The sequence below is a fragment of the Copadichromis virginalis genome, linkage group LG5 (assembly GCF_057382275.1).
Source record: "Copadichromis virginalis isolate Kocher_CV1m ecotype Utaka linkage group LG5, C_Virginalis_male_GT1.1, whole genome shotgun sequence".
Classification (NCBI taxonomy): Eukaryota; Metazoa; Chordata; class Actinopteri; order Cichliformes; family Cichlidae; genus Copadichromis; species Copadichromis virginalis.
Genome location: NC_140622.1, coordinates 5,428,971 through 5,449,599, shown reverse-complemented (window position 1 = coordinate 5,449,599; position 20,629 = coordinate 5,428,971). Strand labels below are relative to the sequence as shown.

Below are 20,629 nucleotides of genomic sequence, written 5' to 3'. Positions count from 1 at the left end.
TCAAATCTTTTTATAACTGTTTTAGGGATTTTTTTCTGGATATTTGGTTGATATTCTGTCTTTCTATTGAAATGAAACTACTATAATAATTAAAAAATATCATTTGTCTGGAAGTGAGCAAATTTACAAATTCAGTAGCTCAAATTTCAATTCAATTCAGTTCAATGCAATTTAATTTATACATCACTAAATCACAATAACAGTCACCTCAAGGTTCTTTATGTTTTAAGGTAGACCTACAATAATACATTCAGAGAAAAACCCAACAATCATATGACCCCCTATGAGCAGCACTTTGGTGACATTGGGAAGGAAAAACTCCCTTTTAACAGGAAGAAACCTCCAGCAGAACCAGGCTCAGGGAGGGGCGGGGCTATCTGCTGCCACCATTTGGGGTGAGAGAAGGAAGACAGGATAAAGACATGCTGCGGATGAAATAGTTGTTTCTCCTGCTGCACTGGAGTATTTCTACAAATGTGAAGCCACAGTCATTCACACTGAAATGAGAATTGTCCCATTTTTTTCTACAGTAAAAAGCGCTTTGGGGTCCTTAGGGACTAGTAAAGCACTATACAAATACAGGCCAGGCCATTTTAATCTTTCAAAGATGTGTCCTAAGAAAATGCATTTCTATGCAACTGAGTCATCTGACCAATTACATTTATTGGCTGAGTAATCAATGGTTGGATTACATTCAGAAAAATACTATAAAAAATACGATATCTTACTTGTGATTACTGTCATTAATTTTTGTCCAAGCATGGACAGCATGGTAGCATAACTGTTAGCACTGTCCCAGATTTGAAACCTGGCTTGAGCCCTTCTCTCTTTCCTGTGCCTGCATGTTTTCCATGTATTCAGGCTTCCTCCCTCAGTCCAAAGGCATACATGTTGACTGGTGTTTCCAATGTGGCTACTTGTAGCACTATATGAATGTTTGGTTAAAAATGTTGCTTGAGTTGTCAGTAAGATGTTTATAGTCTATAAACAGGAAATTTCACCTGTTACATGCAAAATTAGGTTCAATCATTTCATCACTAGCTGCCAGTGCTTTGTGACATTATGAGTCTACACTGACCTGCACTGTCCTTTTGTGGTTTGAGGACCGGGTCAGATAGAGGGATCTAACCAGGGACATGAAAGAGCTGAGGGGGCATTGTGGTCTGTCAGTCTAGCTTTTCCTCAGTGGGGAGGAAGAGTTTGAAGTTCAGGACCCCGTCTGACACAATCATTACCTTCCAGCACGACCCTCCACCCCCACCCAGCACAGGAGCAAAGACTAATCTATGGGTTGTGTCAGTAAAGGAGCCCTGGCCTGCGGAGAGACCGTATTTGATTCTTTGCCTTCAAAATCAGTGTCGTTCAGTACAATAATATACACTGTGGTTACACATCATAATGTAAATGATTAGTCAATGGATAGTACCTTTAACTGATGATTTCAACATTAAAACAATGACATAAAGATTCTGTCAATTATCCCATTTATATGTTGCTTCTCAATTCATGCATTATAATAAATCCTCCCTGCAACCTTTTTTCTGCCTTCCTCTCACTGACTTTCTAAAATGATACACGAGACAAATGCTCAGCCTGTTCAGAACAGTTGATCCCAGATGACATTTAAATTTTCTTTCTTGCATATGAATCAACATTTAGCACAAATCAAAGAGTTTACCTGAGGTTCTTTGGCTTCATGGAGCTTTGTGGTAATTACTGAGTCTAAACAAGATGGGAAAAATTCTCTAATCTGTGTTGATGAAAGAGATCCAAATCTACAATCTCACATTAGATAATTAGGCTTCTATCGTTAGGGAACAGTGAGACTGCTCTGGTACTGTCAGGTTGCATGTAAACACAACACTTCGCAGTCTTAGGAGATGTTACATCAAACAAACCTCAACTGAAAGCTACAAAATTTCATATAACAAGGAAGAAGCACTAAAAGTTGATTTTATCTTAAAAGTGCCAAAAGGAATGTCCACTAAGGCAGTTTGAGCTGTTCCACTGTTAATTTGAGGAAGAGGGTGCACATCAGTGCTTCATTATTTCTCTTGATTAATATATTGTATCTATAGGACACAGTCAACAGGGTCTGCTCAGCAATCTCAACTATATGATTGGCTGTAGCTCAGGTGGCAGAGCAGGTCAGCCACTAATCAGAAGGTCGGTGGTTCGATCCCAGGCTGCCTCCTGACTGTATGCCAAATATCCTTGGGCAAGATACTAACCCCATGTTTGCCTACTGGTGGTGGTCAGAGGGCCCGGTGGCGCCAGTGTCCGGCAGCCTCGCCTCTGTCAGTGCGCCCCAGGGTGGCTGTGGCTACAATGTAGCTGCCATCACCAGTGTGTGAATGTGTGTGTGAATGGGTGGATGACTGAATGTAGTGTGAAGCGCTTTGGGGTCCTTAGGGACTAGAAAAGCGCTATACAAATGCAGGCCATTTACCATATGATTTGGCTAGTCAGACAAATTGACAGCATATGTTTTCAAGCAATGATGCAAGGTTGGAAAAAGTGAAGAATTCTCTGCAATACTGCAGTTCTTCCCGTAAGCTAACGATTTCAGATTCAACATGAGTGAAAGAAAACTGTACCCCGCCTCTCGCCCTATGACAGCTGGGATAGGCTCCAGCACCCCCGCTATGCTATGACCCTCCACATGAAGTAGGATTCCCAATGGACCCACAATATACTACCAGAATCCATCCAAATCACTGAATTCAGGTGCTTTCCAATTACTTTTATGGCCACAGGTGTATAAATTAACCCAGGCCCGCAGACTGCTGCTTCTACAAACATTTGTGAAAGATTGGGTCACCCTCGGGAACTCAGTGCGGTACCTTGATGGGATGCCAACAACTCGGCTCTTCTCTTCTCTCCTCCATAGTTTTGTTTTTATCTTGGTCTCACTGTCCTCTCATTTTTCCTTTTCTCTTTCCCTTCATCCCTCAGCTTCCTCACTGAGCCTGGTTCTGGCAGAGGTATTTTCCCGTTAAAAGGAACTTCCTTCCCACTGTCGTCAAGTACTGTTGGGGTTTTTCCTCCAGTATCGTAGGGTCCTTGCTTTTCATGTGCTCTGAGGTTGTGAAGTGGCACTAAATAAATAAAACTGAATTGAACTGAATTTAATTATTTCTCTCTTAGATTCAACAACAGAAGTGAGTGGAACTCTCACAGGAGGAAAAACTAATAACACTCAAAATTTCTCTGTTTTAATAAAAATGTTATGCTTCAACCCATGTTTGATTGAAAGGCCACTTATTGGTTTAATCCAATCAACAGCAAGTAGTGATTGTTTTTTGTTGGGGTTTTTTGGCAACTTAATAAGCCAAGTTGTTTTTCCTTGTGTCCTCTTCAGTCTGATGAGTCATCAGCCATAACACTTCAATGCAACTGACAATAAAAAATGATATTACGAAATATGTCGTCTGCGTCTTTTGACTCCAAGGTTCGTTTTTGTCTTACATGCTGCATCTCGTCAGCACTTTTCTTCTCTCCTTCCAAGCCTTTGAAATTGATTTTCTACTCAACTGTTGCTCAGTATAGCCTTGCTGTTTCTATCACCTTTTTCCCTGTTTTGTTCTTGACAACTCAAGTAAAGATGAAACATTGACTCGTGAATAAGAGTCCTGTCTGCTTTTTACGTACCTAGTAAATAACATTAAATAGGTCAAAATTTAAGTTGCAGCCCGCTAAGTGGGTTTAAATCTGGGTGCTTAGAGTAAACCTTGATGCTGTCGTGCTGCTGTAGCACAATGGAGTGACACTCTTCCACATTTTAAGAACATTTTCTGAATGGTCAGAGTGGTTGTATTGATGGTTGAGATTTATGATTTTCATTTATACCCTAACAGAAAGAAAACATAGCATCTACAACTTACGTAATTATTGCTTATGTTTATTTTATTTCATTATTATTTGATCGGATGGTTGGTGGTTCGATCCCTGGCTCCTCCAGTCTGCATGCCAAGTATCCTTGGGCAAGATACTAACTCCAAGTTGATCTCCAATGCATCCATCAGCGTATGAATGTTAGTTAGTAAGCACTTAAAAGCACAGAAGGAAGAGACTGGGTGTGATTGGTTGAATGTGGCATGTTGTAATATATATAATATATATAAGAATCAGTCCATTTACCAAAGCAAAGATATATAAGGAACGTGTAATAGCTGATTACACTCATCAGACAAATATTTGTATGATGTTGTCAAAGCTAGTCTAACATTTAACCATGTGCTTGGCTGTAGTTTACTAATGCATGCAGATCTGTGTTTATAAGTCATCAGTCTTTCATTAGGCTGTACTGCATACTGCGTACACTGCCTGTTTACTGAAACATGTTCCAGTTATAGTTATATTATGGACATAATGTGCAGACTCTCAACTTTCATTTGAGGGGATCCACATTCAAACTGGATGAAGGGTTTAGGAGTTTCAGCTACTTAACATGTGCCACCCTCTTTTTTAAAGGGAACAAAAGTAATTGGACAGTTTACTCACAGACAGGTGTGGGTAATTTCTTCATTATGTCAAGACTGTAGATGTTGTGAATATTATCAGTTAAGCAGATAAAAGACCTGCGGTCTTTGAACAGACAACATGCGGTCAAACAAGCTTTCTTTGAACAAATGAAACCAGGACCAACCTCTACCAGCATGATGGCAAGAAAAAAGTTACAAGCTACGTGTGTCTGCATAGAAAACAGTCAGGATCTCTTTATTTTTGACTGTAAACTCCATAATCAAAGAATGATGTAGCATCCAGGTCTAAAAAGTAAAATGTGTGCCTTAAACGTGTTCTTTGACTAAGGGGTGACTTCTCTGGGTGCAGGACTTTAGATTTTATGGAAGTTGATAGGAAACTATGTTTATTTGGTAAACTGTGGTCATTACTATTAAACTAGGGAACGCTCAAGCTTCTGACTTGAGTGACTGACTTAAACAATGATTGAAAAGGTGCATTGACAGATAAGCAGATCCAGTGAAGCCTTTCATTTTCAATTAGTTTTTTGGCATTTGTGCATTTTGCTTTTTTTCCTCCATTCTTTTGTTACATTAAGTTGCAGATGCAGCTGCTGTTTCTAAAAGTTACTATAATATAATCACATTCAATGTGTGGGCCCAGCAACTGCAAAGTGTCAATCAGGCTCCAATGATTAGTCACTCTTAATGAGGACCAACTTAATTAAGAGTCCTTCCCATTCGATCCCAAGATGCAGGTTTTCATTCAGTCGGTTGCTATTCTGCGTGTGTAAGCGCTGTGGGAGACAGTCACTGTGTTACTGCTCACTGATGCTCTAAGTGTGGAATTAACATGCAAAAGGTAGTGATTTAATAAACACTGCACGAGACAGAAGAGTTCCAAGCAGAGAATACAAAATCATATCAGAGGAGTAATTACACAGATGAATGATGAATGTGAAGAATCAGTGTGAGAGAGGAGGCAGTTACCTGGATCTGACTTGGAGAAGGTGTCCATGTCTAACAGGTTCCTGCAACAAAAACGTGTGTAAGACAGAAGCATCACAGTGCTGCAAGGCCAAATGGTTCATGGTAAGTTTAACAGCATGACAAAATATTTCATGTGTTCATAGTCGTGTTCTAAAAAGCATTAAGGCTGTCCTTTCTTTCAAACTCTCTCTCAGCACTGTAAAAAGGACGGCTCTTACAACAGAAGCAGAGTGCACTCTGTGTACTGTATATATGTGCAGTCGTATGTTAGTATCACCTTTTAGAGAACTCTGCTTTCAAGAATGTAACTATGGTCAGATTAAGAAACTGCTAATGCTACAAAATAGAGGCACGTGAATGGTTCTTTGTTTGTGGGTGTAGAAGAAATATTACAACAATACACAAATGCCTTAATTGGCTGACTGTAACTGCACAATATCGTGAAAATGCCTACAACTGTCACAGACTCAGTAAAGTTCTTCTATAAGATTTATCCAAATAAACTTTAATTCCAGTGGAAATATTACTGCATACATATCTGAAACCAAACAAATCAGGTTTTTGTAAAAAGAAAAAGACAACAATTAAAAGCTAAATACATTCTGAAGTGAACTAAGATCATGTAGCACAGGGTTTTTACCACACTGACACTAGAGACGTGCTATTTCCTTCATCATTTTGTTCCTGCAGGAAGAAAAATGAATCTCACACACACACACGAAAAGCCACACTTGTGTGTCAAATCATTGCCGGGATTACAACCCAATTTCCGTCTAACAACCTGACACTTTACTGAGAACCGCCTGTGATAACAAACAGCGTTTGATAAAGAGCTGAGATGTGGGAGATGACAGATTGAAACATTGCCCTCTTGAGGACTTGGAGCTGTCAGGATGATGAGGGTGGCTACGGGGAGCACACACATCCTCGCATGTTCACACTGTTCTGTTCGTGTCTGAATACAGTATGTTCACATGCATGTGTGGGCATCAGTAAAACAGCCCTCGCCTGTCAGCACACTGTGGCAGCTTGTAGTGCTATAAAACAACCATACGAGTACCCCACGCAGATGATTTTATCCTACGGTTTTTGCCTTTTTTGGAGGACATTTTTCTCCCTTAACTAGGGAAGCAGACTGAGTAGCGATACCAGATAAACCTGGAACTTTCAGTTTGTACCAAGATGCAAGAAAACCTAATAAAAGATTCACAAATACGAGTAGTCCTAAAAAGCCATACACATAATGCTGTTCATTCAATTTGCCTGGAAAGCAATCAACAACATTTAAATAGCTATGCAATATAATTCTTTTCCACCATGAGCCCAAGATGGTAGCAGGCTAAATGTCAATAGATAGGCAGAGCTATGAGAATAAGCTTGTCAAGCTTCAGTCTAGTCTCAGTCAACAATAGCACACTCTTTCAAAGAGGATCCCAAAAGAACAGAAAGCCTTTAAAAACTTTTGCTCCCACATGTTGCATCTTCTTTGTAATAGAAAACACATCGTTGTTTACCAAGCAGGCATCCCAACAGTTTGTAGCACACACTCTCTGACAGCAGCTGGTTTGGCTTCACACCACTTTTTAGACGTCTTGACTTCACTTTTTTAACCATCCAACATGGAGTAAAACTAGGTGATTGTGAATAAACTGTTAACAACCAAGCATTAAAAACCTTACCAAAACCACGTTCCATCCTTTTAGATCTTTAGATTTTTAGAGACTTCAGTGCTAAAACGCTTCGATCTATAATTTAACCTGATGTGAGCCATTAAACCTGAGCGAGTACTTTGATGCTGCCACAGCTTACCTACAAACGTGATGACTGTAACTTAGCAGTATTCATTTTCTGTCACTGCACCAGCTTCTCTCACTTCTAATAACAAACCTGTCAAACTGTTAAAAACTACATTCTAATTGACGACTTTGGTTTGTGTCAGCTCTTGCTGTGGCTTCTGACACACACACACACACACTCATTTTCATATCTTGGGGTGGCTGTAGAGGTAGAGCAGGTCAGCCGCTGATCGGGAGGTTGGTGCTTCGATTCCTGGCTTCCCCAGTCTGCATGCCAAATATCCGTGGGCAAGATACTAACCCCATGTTGCTCTCCGATCTGTTGGAGTGTGAATGTGTGTGAATGTTAGATAGGCACTAACAGCTTAGAAAAAGTGCTGGTGTGATTGGGTGAATGAATTAGTTGTGAGGACATGTCACGAAAACTGGTTACATTTAACCCTCAGCCTAAACCTGACCGTAACCTAATTACAACCCTGACACTAACACCACATTTTGAGCCTCAGCATTTTGTCCCCATAAGAGACTGTTGGTCCCCACAAGTACAGTAGCATGCCAATTTTCTGTCCTCACAAAGATGTCTAAACATGTACACACACACAAACACCAAAAAAACAATGCATGAACAACATAGTGTCATTGTGGCACAGTGTCATAGATGTATTGAGGTGCCCTGTGGCTCTTTTCCCACCCCCCACACTAGTGCAAGCCTTTCTGGATCAGGAGACATTTAGTCAAATATGTCTTCTGTTGGACTGGGACATGCTGGGTTGACATGTTCATCACAGATAGTCACAACCAGTAACTACTGGTAACCGTTTTATTTATATCTATAATGCCAAATCAGCAGTTATCTCAAGCTGCTTCCACTGTAAGGTAAAGACGCTACAATAATACGCATAATAATGCAGAAAATCCTAAAGAAGCAGACAAGCATCTAGAATCATGCTTTGTTTAGATCCATCCTTTTACTCAGAAAGCAAAGAACCCTTCTTTGAAGCTTAACATCTGTTAGATACTAATCTCATTTAAGAGACAAGTTTTTTCTTGTAACGTGGCCTTGTGTTTGAAACCTTCAGGACATGATATGAGAGAAGCTGGGTTGCCAATCAGAGCCCTCGCCTGCTGACATTGACATTCTCCCACTGAGAAGTCCTGGCTCCCCGTGTTCGCTGACCTGCCTGGCATTTCACTCCTAAAGTGCTGCCAATGTCACTTTTTAGCATCACAACATCAGCCATCACCATTTGAGAGCTGCATCGATGCAGCTCTCAAAAGAACAGTTAAACCTTCTAATGCTGATATGAGTTTTTCTCTCTTCAGTTAATAATTACAGTCCATCTAATTAACTAATTATCTAATTAAAAACATTTTAAACATACTAATGCTAGGACAAGATGGCACCAGGGTTACTACATGGTACATCTAAGTATGCACTTCTTTAATGTCCTAACAAAGGACTGTCCTTGAACTGCAATGGCTCACTAATTCTGTTTTCACGGGGTCACTTTTCCAGAGGTCCCTCTGTCTCCTTTGTCTCATATTTTAAAAAACATGTAACAGAGATTTGGGTAAAATATCAGGTGGTCTTGTTGAGAGTTTCATTTGTGTATTTCAGAAAATGTCCTCCAAAGAAACAGGTGAAAAAACTCCATAATGGTGGAATGTGGAGGACTATGAATTAAAGGGACTATATGTGGGAGTTATATTTTTGCTGCTGCAATTAATCTTTTCTAGAAAACATTTTAGAAAGTCATTGTAGTCTTTATGTGGAAAAAAAATGGTCTCAATGGTGTTTAAGGAGAAATGATGCTCACAGCACCTTTGGATTCCTTTTTCCTGCAGAAATTAGTTTGGAAAAGATGCTCATGTGACTTTCAGCATGTCATTAAAAGCACACGAGTCCCTTGAAATAAAGCCTGTTTTCCACAGGTGTCACAGTGTGTTCTTGAATAAGTCAGAAGTTGGAAATTAGGAGTTCCCAGTAGGATTTTTTTTGAACACCCCTTCATCAGATTTCCCACTCAGAAAGTTAGAGCAGACCAACATACCCCAAGTTAGTGATCCAAAATGGCGGCACTGAAGGTAAACAGCAGTAAAACTGTGAACATTTAATCTGTACTGCCACTGTTGTGTATTTTTAACACCGTAAATAAGCCATACACTGATCAGGCTCTTTACATGAATGCCTTTTTAAAGCACAAAAATGAGTATTATGCTGCATTGCTAGTGATACCTAAATCTTGCTAAGAAAACGAATCCTGTTTTCCTGGCTCCCTGGCTCCCACATCCGAGGTATCTGGAACGTGCATCAAGCCGGTGCTTTCTTGCTATGAGGCAACAGTACTAATAACTGCATGAGATATAGGTTACTTATAAAACATGAACCTGATTGAGGAGAAAACAAAGTCTTCCTGTTGCCACCAGAAAATGTTTACTTTGTAATGTGTATTGGGGTTAATAGGTCATTTACTTGCAAGAGAACGCAGGTCATATATTTTCCCTCGTCTCATTCAAGCAATCCTGTGCCAGCAGTAATCACTGCAGACTGCAGGCAGGCTGCCACACTAGGCTTGTCTAATAGGATCTGGAGGAGCAGCATTTGGGTGGCAAGCAGGCAGCCACTTGTTTAAAAAGAGACAAAAAACACAGCGTCCCTCAACACTGTCTGACTCCCTTTCTGACCCACATCCACAATGACACATCTGGCAGAGCCATTTCCACACATAGACACCGTGCTGCGGCCAAGTCGTTTTCAGAGCTCTTCTTCAAGACACAGATTCCATAATGTCAGTGACAAGTGGCAAGTCAAACCACAGTTGCGTGTTTACACAGCAGAATTATGTTGTGTCATTACTCTTTTATGGTGATGTCAGAATACTGACTGCAGCGAAAAGAGCACCAAAAACACACTGCCATATTAACTCTTTGTAATATTACACAATATAAATCTCGAGGTGACAGTGAATTGGTGCTTTATATACTGTTCTGAAAATGAAACTGAATTGAATTCATATGTGTAATTCTAGTTTAAGTTAAATTCTTTGGTTTATTGTTTCTCTAAGATTTCTGGTTTGAGTTTTATGTTTCTGGTTATGTTTTCTTGTATTTCGTGTTCGAGTTTTGAACAGCAAAATAAAGCTGCCTTCTTTAGGTTATCCTTCCGTGTCTCGAGTCCTGCGTTTGGGTCCTACCTCCTGCCTGCCACACAGCTAACCATGACAGAACGACGCAACAACGGACAAAGGAAAACACAGGGCTTAAATACACAAGGGAATACCGAGGGAAATGCAGGCAAAACTTCCACTTTTGTTGAATTACTTTATTTCTCATCTGTTCTTGCTAGATTGTAGCATGATGTGATTAATGATTAAGCATAGCTCCTTTGAATTTTGCATAATATATTTATCATAAATCTTAACTACAGAAAACAAAATACTTACATATTCTTGTAGCCCTTCTTTCTTTCCATATCTCTAGCAGAATGTACAAATATGGGTGGTCTCCTCTATTTTTGTGCCAATGAGACGTCAAACAGCTGTAGCATAAAAAACACCTAAACTGCATTAGAACAATCAGTTGAAGCTACTTGCCTGTTTTCCAATCAATGCACTCATTCTGCATAAAACAATGATTCTCATTTCCCCGTTTCACTCATGTCTAATCCATTTGAACAGAAATCCCAGTGTCAGCCATCTTAACCTCAATGGGAAAAGCAATCCCCTCATTACCAGCTGCGGTGGCTTTGAGATGTAACACGACTGTTGTGCTGTTTGAGAAAGAAATCCCAACGGAAAAAACAACACCTGAAAATAGATCAGCTGGGACATCAAGTGCGTAGAGACTGATTTGTTTCTCAAGGAGCAAAACTGTCTTTATACTAAAAGCATGGATGACTTAATTGAAGATTTATAGCAGCTAAGTCAAAGAGCAGGAGAGTCTTTTAAAAACACGGTCGCATTTTCACCTCCAGGTAACCTCTACTGCAGATGTGTTGACATCTACACAATAATGAGACAGTGTGCTACATGGAATCTTTTTAAAATCATCCAAATGTCAAGTATGTGTCAAAAGACATCAGGCAAGTCAGACCTGTATGGATTTTCTTAGACAAAGGGAGATGAAAGAGGCTCAAGTAGAAGGATGCGTGTAGTGCTGCAGCTCAGATCAGACTCGGTTCAAAGGTCTGGCTTCTACAGAGAGATGGCAGTTTCGAGAGGACCCAGAGTTGGCATCCACCTTTAAGATTTAAGTGTGTGTTTGCAGATCTGATAGGCTCATTTTCAGTACCATCACATGGACTACTCCAAAATTTTCCTGAACTTTTAAGGTGACTAAAATGTCACTTCTGGTTGATGGTTTGCATTTGTACACAATTTGTACAATGGTGCACTGACTGCTGTTGGTCATTATGATTCACAACTTGAGACAAAGCTTGAGGCGAGACATGCACAAGCAGCAAGGCACATTCACAATATTAGAGTTAGAGTAAGCAAAGCGATTATATTTTATAAGTTAAGTGCTCGAAAAGAAAAAGCTATGAATATATCAGAAACATCAAGCCAAACACCAACATTTCTAAACTTTCATGAATTATATTGTACTTATTGGCTGGAAAATAATTTCCCTGAGGCACACATCGTGCTCATTGGCTAACAATTTGTCAGGTCATTAGCCAATAAACATGCCATGGTTTATCCTGTAATGATATTGTACAAAATTGACGTCACATTATCAGTGATGGGAATAACTGTTACAAGTAACGGCATTACTAACGGCTCCTGCGGGCGGCAATCACTTTCTGCCCGACGATCACTTTTTGGCACAACACCTGGAGCTCAGGGGGCAAAACAATGGCATGAGTGCTGCTGTTTGACTGAGGAAGAATAAAGTAGTCGTGGTAAGCCAATCACACGACCGCTTTAAGATGACAAACCAACAAGGTGATATATATCAGTTTTTAAATTGAGTTGATAGGCTGCGTAAAACCAGAGACATGATCAACAATATATACGTGTGTTTTTTCTCAATGGTTTCGTCACGTTTACTGACGTTTACAGGTGTGATGTTCTCCTTTCTAGTGGACAGAAATTATTGCAGTGGCACAAATAATTTGTGTGGCATCTTATTGAATGCAGAACAGCTGATTGTTCTGTAAATAGTTTGAAATAGTTATTTAAAAGGGGGGAAAGGTAAATGGCTGCAAAAACCTTGTTGTTTGCAAAGATTGTGCATATGATTTTAAAATTGACAATTATGAAATATGATACAATAAACATGTTTGTGGTTGTTACAGTAAAAATATAACTTTTTCTACTCTGATTTTATGTTTTTTGTCTGATTTTAGATCAATTGTGTTAATACAGTCAAAATGAAAACATGACTGTAAATTCAGACACGTGAGGTTGTGCTGAAAAGAATGAGACCAAACAAGGCAAATAAACAGTTTTTAAAGGTGAAATGTGGAGGGAACATCAAAAGTGGTTAAAAATGGCCAATTATACCCTGGACCCCAGAGGGTTACTACGGACCCCCGCAAGGGACATGGGAGAAAAAAATTACGATGAACTTTTGCGAGATCTCACAAACAGTGTGAAAGCAGCTTTGTGTCAGTGTCACTGTGGTGTCTTTGGTGGAAATGCTGACCTACTGAGGGGCCAATTAGCATTTTGTGAGGAGGTCAAGCTACTCTATAGAAAGGATCCATCTGAATGAAATGCAGCCATGATTAACATGATTAAGGATCCCTGTGTTTAGAGAGTCACCGTTTCCTGTTGGGTCACTGATGTTTATCAGCATTATTGGTCACCTGTTCTGATGAATGGTGCTCAAAGCTTTAGCACCATAATGTTAACCACAACAAGGTTACTTCACTTTTTCAAAAACCCAGTCTCCCTCTCCTGATGACTTACTTCCCTTACTTGTCTCCTTACTCACAGCTGTGTGTGCTTGATCTGTATGCAGTGAGGATCCTTCTGGGGCCCACTGAGCCAACCCTATTCTGTCAGTGTCAGGGAGATGAGAAAGCTCCCTTCTAAACCCTCTGGACTGCTGGTGCCCAGAGACACTGAGGTCCAGGAACAGCTTGTCACGATCAGCGTCTTCAGACACTATCAGCATACAGCATACCTAGGACATGGAAATGCTGCTGTCTGAGAGGATGCAAGAAATTCTCTTTCAAAGTCTGACACAGGTGATCTATGCAGGAAGGACAGCCAGCTGTGGCTTCATGCCAATTTTTGAAATTGCTTTTACTGATTTGTGGAACAAAAACAGCTCAATATATGAGATAGCTACCATCACATAACTCAGTCATTTCTTAGCTTTTACTATTAACACAGAGTGGTGCTGGCTACTGCTGGAAAGGAGCTAGTCAAGAGCAGTGAGACTAGTCGTGAAAGTGAAAGTCATTATAAAAATATGTTGAGGATAACAACAGACATGGATGCTTAGTGGTCAGACACTTAATTCTGATGAGGAAATTTGCTTAATTGAAATGCAAAAGACAGATATTTATAAGGCATCCAATTCTCTGTTATGTTTACCTAAACAAATAATAATAAAAAATGTAAATAATACAAAAAATATCCATGCTGTCAGTTCATAATTAATAAAGGACACATTTAAAGTGATGCATAGGATTTATCAGTTAATATTAAAATTCTGATGTTAACATATACAAGTATTTAAAAACTCAATTTACAAATATCAAGAAAACTAGAGTTAGTCCCCCAAAACTTTGGCTTCCCTTGAAGGATTCAAGTTTTAATTAAATATACTGAAGGCTTATTTTACAGAGTGCTGACCTGCATACATAACTTTTTAAAAAAAAATCTGTCAGTGTTTCCTTTTTGTAAAGCCTTTGAATAAGGGCTTTAACCAGGACCAAACTCAAAGGGTCTCCAGTTGCTCAGCCATAAATCTCACTGTCACGGTTTCCCCAACACTTCAGTTTTAAACCCACCCATAGCATATAACGAGCTATGATTAGCGTAGAGAAGCAGGTGAAAATCAATTTGCAAAATCAGAGCAGACACATTCTGGCAGTGCAAATGAAATAAGAGCTACCAGATTTGCCTGATCCCCACAGTGCCAAGCACACAGAGTTTGCATGTTCTCTGTGTTCTCCGTGTTATTTGGGTTCTCCCCAGGTTTCCTCCCACAGTCCAAAGTCATGAACTTAGTGGGGTTGGGTTAAGTTGTCGTTCCAGTGTGAATGGTACATCTGTCCTGACCCTGTGGCAGACTGGTGACCCTGTCCCTCGTCCTTTCCTAGCACAGATTATCAATTAGTTCATTGATTTCTTTAATCTTCGTGCTATAACGAGCATAGCATATGTATGTTCATATATCTCCTCCTTAAAATGTAAAAATTAACATCTAAATAAATAATCATCTCCCTGCAAATGCAATGTTGCAAATTGTTCCATTCATGATTGTTTCACATGTCGCGTTCAATGTACGTCAACCATAAATAACCTAATGCTCACCAAAATTTGATCTGCGATGGAATTTTAAATATGGAAAAGGTGCTGCAGGCCTGCAGTGTTAATAATAGTGTTCATAATTGTTATTGCTGATTAGGCGATCGTCAGCTTTTAAGCAAATAATCAAAAAGTGAATATTTGCTATGGGTGGTGCTATGTGCAAATAAAGAAGGAAATTCTATGTCTAAGTGCCTAAGGCACACACACACACACACACACACACACACACACACACACACACACACACACACACACACAGATGAATATAGGGGGGGACTCAGGGTTTAGTATCTTGTCCAAGGATATTTTGACTTGCAGAATGGAGGAACTAGATGTCCATCACTGATCTTCTGCAGACTGACTCACCTCCTAAGCTACAGCCACAGAACTCTTTTTTTTAAATTTGGAGGAGAGCAAGGACCTGCAAACTGCCTAGAAATTAAAGATTAATTGGATTATAAAAAAGGAATGATATGCAAGAAGCCCAGGCAGTTGGAGCTCCTTAGGGCCTGGGACCATAATTCAACGTTACGTGTAGCAAGTCTGTGTGCGTCAACAATGAGCGAGCTACTCAAACACACAGTTTTGGACAATTAAATATTCTTTGGCAACGGTGGCTCTGTACACCACCACAGCAGATTTTAAATCAAACAATTAAGATGTGACTGAAGTGTAGATTTTCAGCTTTTATTAAGAATTTACAGCCAATTTTATAGAAAAGTCACGAAATTAATGGAGTTAGGTTAAGTGGTCATTCTAAATTTTCCATAAGTGTAACTGTGAGTGCGAATGGTATATCTGTCTATCTGTCCTGGCCCTGTGGCCATGCAACCTTAAATGGATACATGGAAATGGAAGGAAGGAAGGAAGGATGGAAAGGTGAATGGGTGCTTTTGTATCTTTACCTGCTTAAATGTGTGTCAACGTTGCATTTCATAAATCCATTTTCAAAACATGTCATGGCTACAGCACATGCCTATCTCAGTTCATTTTATGAAATCATATATGTGCATCTAAACTACATCAGTGAGGCTGACTGAAAACAAGGCAGGTGACATTTCCTTAAGATTTCCATGAAAAATGGCAACATCACTTTGAAAATCTGAAAGAAAAATGACTAAAAACCTAGAGGAAAAAAATGTGTCTACACAGCACATTGTGTGTTAAAGACATTAAAAGGGTGAGATTTCTTTACTCAGTGGGGTGAGACTTCTTTTTCTTGGTGAGCATATGTTGTTGTTTTAGTATTTTTTTCATCCAGTCCCTCTTTCTATCATTTTTTCCGCTGGGGTGGGGGGAATTGTACGTGAGTCAACCTATGGGAGGAGATCATTCATCCTGCAGCACGAACTCCAGCGGACGTGTTTCGTTCATTTTTTATGTCGCTTAGATTTTAGACCCTCTTCCTAGTACACATCAAAACTTTGACCACGTTTAAGCACCTTGCATACTTTTACATCTTATTCTCTTGCTCTATAGGCTCATTAAAAATCCAAAATATTGAGATTTTAATAACTATTTACAAACTACTGTGTAACAGTGCTGGAGCGCAGTTTCCGTGCTCTGATATCCTGCTTATAAATTAAAACATAAAACTGAAAGAGACCATAACTTATTTTATTTTTTTGAACACTGTTGAACACTGAACACTGTTGGTGTGCGAATCTTTTTTTTCTTTTTTAGACAGATGGTACATTTAATATCTATGTATTCATGTGATCTGAGAGTTGCACTCTCCGGAGCTCTCCGAGACACTCGGAATAAATCCTGCTACGGTTGGTTGCTGCAACCCCACGCACTTAAACACCCACAGCACATGCAAATTCCTCCTTTGAAGAAAAAAAAAAAAAAAAAAAAAAGAGTTGTTTAGCCCAGGATAAAGACAAGGAACACTGGAATGGAAACATGGAAAAGTGTATCGAGGGCAGAAAATTACGCACGAGAATATAGGATTGAATAAAAATAAAACATCTGGAAGAAAAAAAACTGACTTTAATTACAAACATCAAGTAATGTCTAAATCTGTCAGAGCACAAAGATCCGGGGCTTACCTGCAAGAAGCGGTGATTTCAATCTTTGTAGCAGGTACGATGGAGTTGAGTGGGTCGAAATCCCCTATTGTCGCCATGGCCGAGGCTATTTTTTATTTATTTTCTTTAAATCAGTTGTTCTCAGTCCCTGAAGTTCGTACTTTTATTACAGCGCAGACTTTCCTTTGGCTGTGTGTGTGTGTTCCATCAAACCGAGAGTGTGAATCGGCCGCCTCCGGTAGTAGTAGTTGTTGTTGCCGCTGGAGCGCATCGGGTTAGGAGGCATACCTGAGGATGAGGCTTTCATTTACGGCGAGAGAGAGCGAGAGAGAGAGAGCGAAGCTGACAGAACCGGATGCTCAAGCTTCTCTGCGCCTCTGTCCTCTTAATTCATCGCCAGGTGGAGACAGACATCCACAAATCTTTCAGCCGTATTTGGGCTCGACAAGGAATCTGGTATGGAAAGTGATCTGTGCCAAAAAAAAAAAAAACCAAAAGGGAGCCTATGCAAAGAAAGACCTTTTCGAGAACATTATAAGATTGTTTTATATTTATATACACACAGATCGCTGTAAATTTTTAAAACAAACTGAGGCAAAACCATATAGGGCGCCATTTGTAAACTGAAACATGCTGAAATTTACGGCAACATTTTTCCGCATTTAGCTCCAAACCTTATAAAACATGTTTTTTCGAGTCACTTTTACAAATTAATTTGCAATTTGTAAATTACAACTTTACAAAAACATTTGTAACTTTTTATATTTAAAACTAAATGTTAAATCTAATATTATATTTAAAACTAAATGTTAAATCTAATATATTTAAAACTAAATGTTAAATCTAATATTATATTTAAAACTAAATGTTAAATCTAATATTATATTTAAAACTAAATGTTACAGCAAACGAAATATTGCCTGCCTGTAGTGGTCAGGTTGTGTGACCGCTCTCCCCGGACGTTACTTCTCACTGCCACCAGCTGCTTCACTGCTTGGCTACCAGCATGTTCAGTGATTTAGACAAACATCAGAGCCATATAAATGTTAACAGTATGTTTTCCATTCGTTTGAATGTCCAACAACATTCTATTAAACTCACAGCTATGAAGGCTTATTTTCACCACAGTAAAGGGCAAACAAGCCCTTGTGTTTTTGACACAGTTGGACATGTCCACAGTAACCCATCGTTCTCTTGGAAGAACACAGATAGAAGACATGGATTACTTACCTCATTCTCATTAAAAAACCCAATCAGCAGTTATTTTTAATGCCAGGCTATAAAGGTTTATTTCTGCTGGCTTCACACAGCAATCTACACTCCATCTACATCAGCTATTTTAAAATAGGTACACCTGCAAGTGTCTAATCAGCCAAACACATGGAAGCAACTGAGTGCACTTGTATTCATAAGGTTGCTCCATATAACTGTCTGTGTGGGGGAGCCACAGCCCCTGCACCACAGGACATGAAGCAGGCATGCAAGAGATCCAGGCCCTAGACATCTAGAGCCCCCCAGAGCCCAAGGAGGACCACCACAGGGGCAGTCGCGCCACCCACCTAGAAAAGAGGTGAGGGGAGCCCCGGACAGGGTTGTGGTGCAGAAACCATGGGGAGGTGTGACGACGAGCCTGCAGGCGCCGCTGGCAGCCAGCTATGCCAGAACAAACTGAGCACAGGGCAGAGACCCGAGACCCCTCCACACCCCAGAAGGGGCCCAACCGAGCCAGGGGGGCCAGGCCCCACCAAGCAGCCGCTGGGAGTGAGCCAGTACTTACCCCCACCTGCCGAGGCTGGGTGCTCAAGTATCAGCCACTGGCAGTGTGGTGGTGGGGGGAGATAGGCCCCCACACCAGGAGGGGCCTGAGATGTTCTGACAGAGGTGAGTCTAAGACCCGACCTAACACATAAATGTGCATTCCCAGCCTCATGCACACAAATACAAATACTAAGCACTCACTCAACAGGGAGACACACAGACGTGAACACTACATACACACACACACACACACACACACTTTACTCCCAGGTCCAGGCACCATCATCCCCAGAGGGACAATCCACCCCAGACCCAGGAGATGGCTCCCTTTACTCTGGAGTGGAGACAAGCAGACCGTTCCCAGTCCTGCAGCAGCAGCAAAGCCCAAGAGTCCAGATCCCGACCAGAAGGCTCCTCCTCCCAGCGCCCCCGATGTCAAACAGAACGGGGGTGTCTGAAGACCCCATACCTCACTCCGCCTGCTCATATCTGGTGTTGATGCGTGCTGTTCTAAGGTGCATTTACAACAGGAGGGGGGCATTGTGCCAGCGACCCTCTGCCAGATACTAGCTAGTGTCAGCACGGCCCCTCCCGAGAACCCTCAATGTCTACATGTATTTAAAACTGAGAGGTGGGCACCGGCACCAGAGGTGACGCTGAATAAACAGACCTCTGGACGCTGTTTAGTGTGCCCACCCCCCAAGACCCTATACACGTGTGTCATGAGAGTTAAGTAATGTGAGTATCTAAGTTGTGGGATAAAACTGAGGCACAGGTGGCCAGGAGGGGACAGAGGAATGCCTCCGCTCTGCCTGAATGATGCACTTGTACCTCAAGGCCCTGCATGTGGTGTGGTGGAGCGGGAGGAGGGAGGCACTTGGGGAAAGGGATGAAAGGATTGGGGAGGGCAAAGTAGCCCCTCTCTCAAACCAACTCCCCCGCTGACCCCCAGTTCCCAGAATCCACCAAGGGCAGGGAGCCCAGGCCCATCCAGACCAAGCTCCATAGAGCATTGGGTGGCCCACCCAAGCCCACCGCAGTGGAGGGGGAAGGAAGGGAAAAAAAAAAACAAAAAAAAAAAAAACAAAACAGACCACCGTAGTGGTAACTGGCCCTCCAGCCTTTTAACTTCAAAGTGGTCCATAGGCCAGGGGGCGGTGTGGGCGTGTGTGGTTGGTGGCTCGGCTGCAGCTGAGTGAGCCACAAACAGAGCCTGTGTGAATAGAATAAAAATCTGAAAGGGAGCATCCTGAGTCGTGTCGGGTCCTTCAGGGTTACAATGATATAACTAGATTTATGAATCTCACTTGTATGACAGTGAACAGGTTTCTCTGGCCTTCATCTTTCCCCCCCAAAAAAATTAAAAACAAGACCACACAAAAACAAAAGCCTTTGACCAAGAATTATTATTTTTCCTTTATTCAAAATTGCCACCTGGAGTTAAAGTCACTTTCAACTGTAGCTCGACATCCATCAACAAGTAATGGTATTTGATAACCCAAAAGGAGAAAAAAAAAAAAAAAGCATTCTTTAAAAATGCATCAGATATACAAAGAAGACTCTACACAGGACACTAGACAAGAGCAATGCAGCATTTCAACAAGTTAAAACCTCATTTGTGAAACAATGATTTACCCCAACTGAGAGACTGAGGGTGGCGTGTTTTAGTTTTTATTAAAAATTTTAAAGAAAAAAAATTGACGATGTTTTTTGAATGCTAGAGACTATGCCAAACCACAGATAAATGTGAGAACTGAATTTAAGGAGAAAGCTCAAAACCTGACAGGGAGATGGTGTCATAACAGTCAGACTTTCATTACATCAAAACAGGGCAGATTGTTCCATTAGTCTCTTTGGAAGTACAAGATTAAACCCCTGGCAGCCCGTGCAAAGAACTGGTACACGCCACATTCAGAGTAGTTACTGTCAGGATTATTTAAAATTGATCTGGATACAGTAAGTATTCAAGTGACTTAAAACGCCTCAGCTCATGATCTGAGGCATAAAGAAAACAGACTTTGGTTTTAGGTATAGCAAAAGAAACATTCTGTTAATTCAAGATTTTGGGAGATGGCTCAAGAGCGAAAATAAGGCTGCATGTGTCA

General features: G+C 40.7%; 1 protein-coding gene across 1 annotated transcript in view; it reads right to left on the bottom strand.

Annotated features, from left to right (window-relative positions):
• The window catches only part of LOC146708792 (copine-9-like), a 196,378-nt gene extending 179,228 nt beyond the window's left edge, over nt 1-17,150 (bottom strand). Inside the window, exons 1-2 of the mRNA XM_085455619.1 lie at nt 16,788-17,150; nt 5,454-5,494 (exon numbers count right to left, since the gene is read on the bottom strand). Coding sequence (XP_085311745.1) covers nt 5,454-5,494; nt 16,788-16,864 — 118 coding nt within the window. The 5' untranslated portion in view covers nt 16,865-17,150. The remainder of the gene's footprint in view (nt 1-5,453; nt 5,495-16,787) is intronic.
• Nucleotides 17,151-20,629: the final 3,479 nt, after the last annotated feature.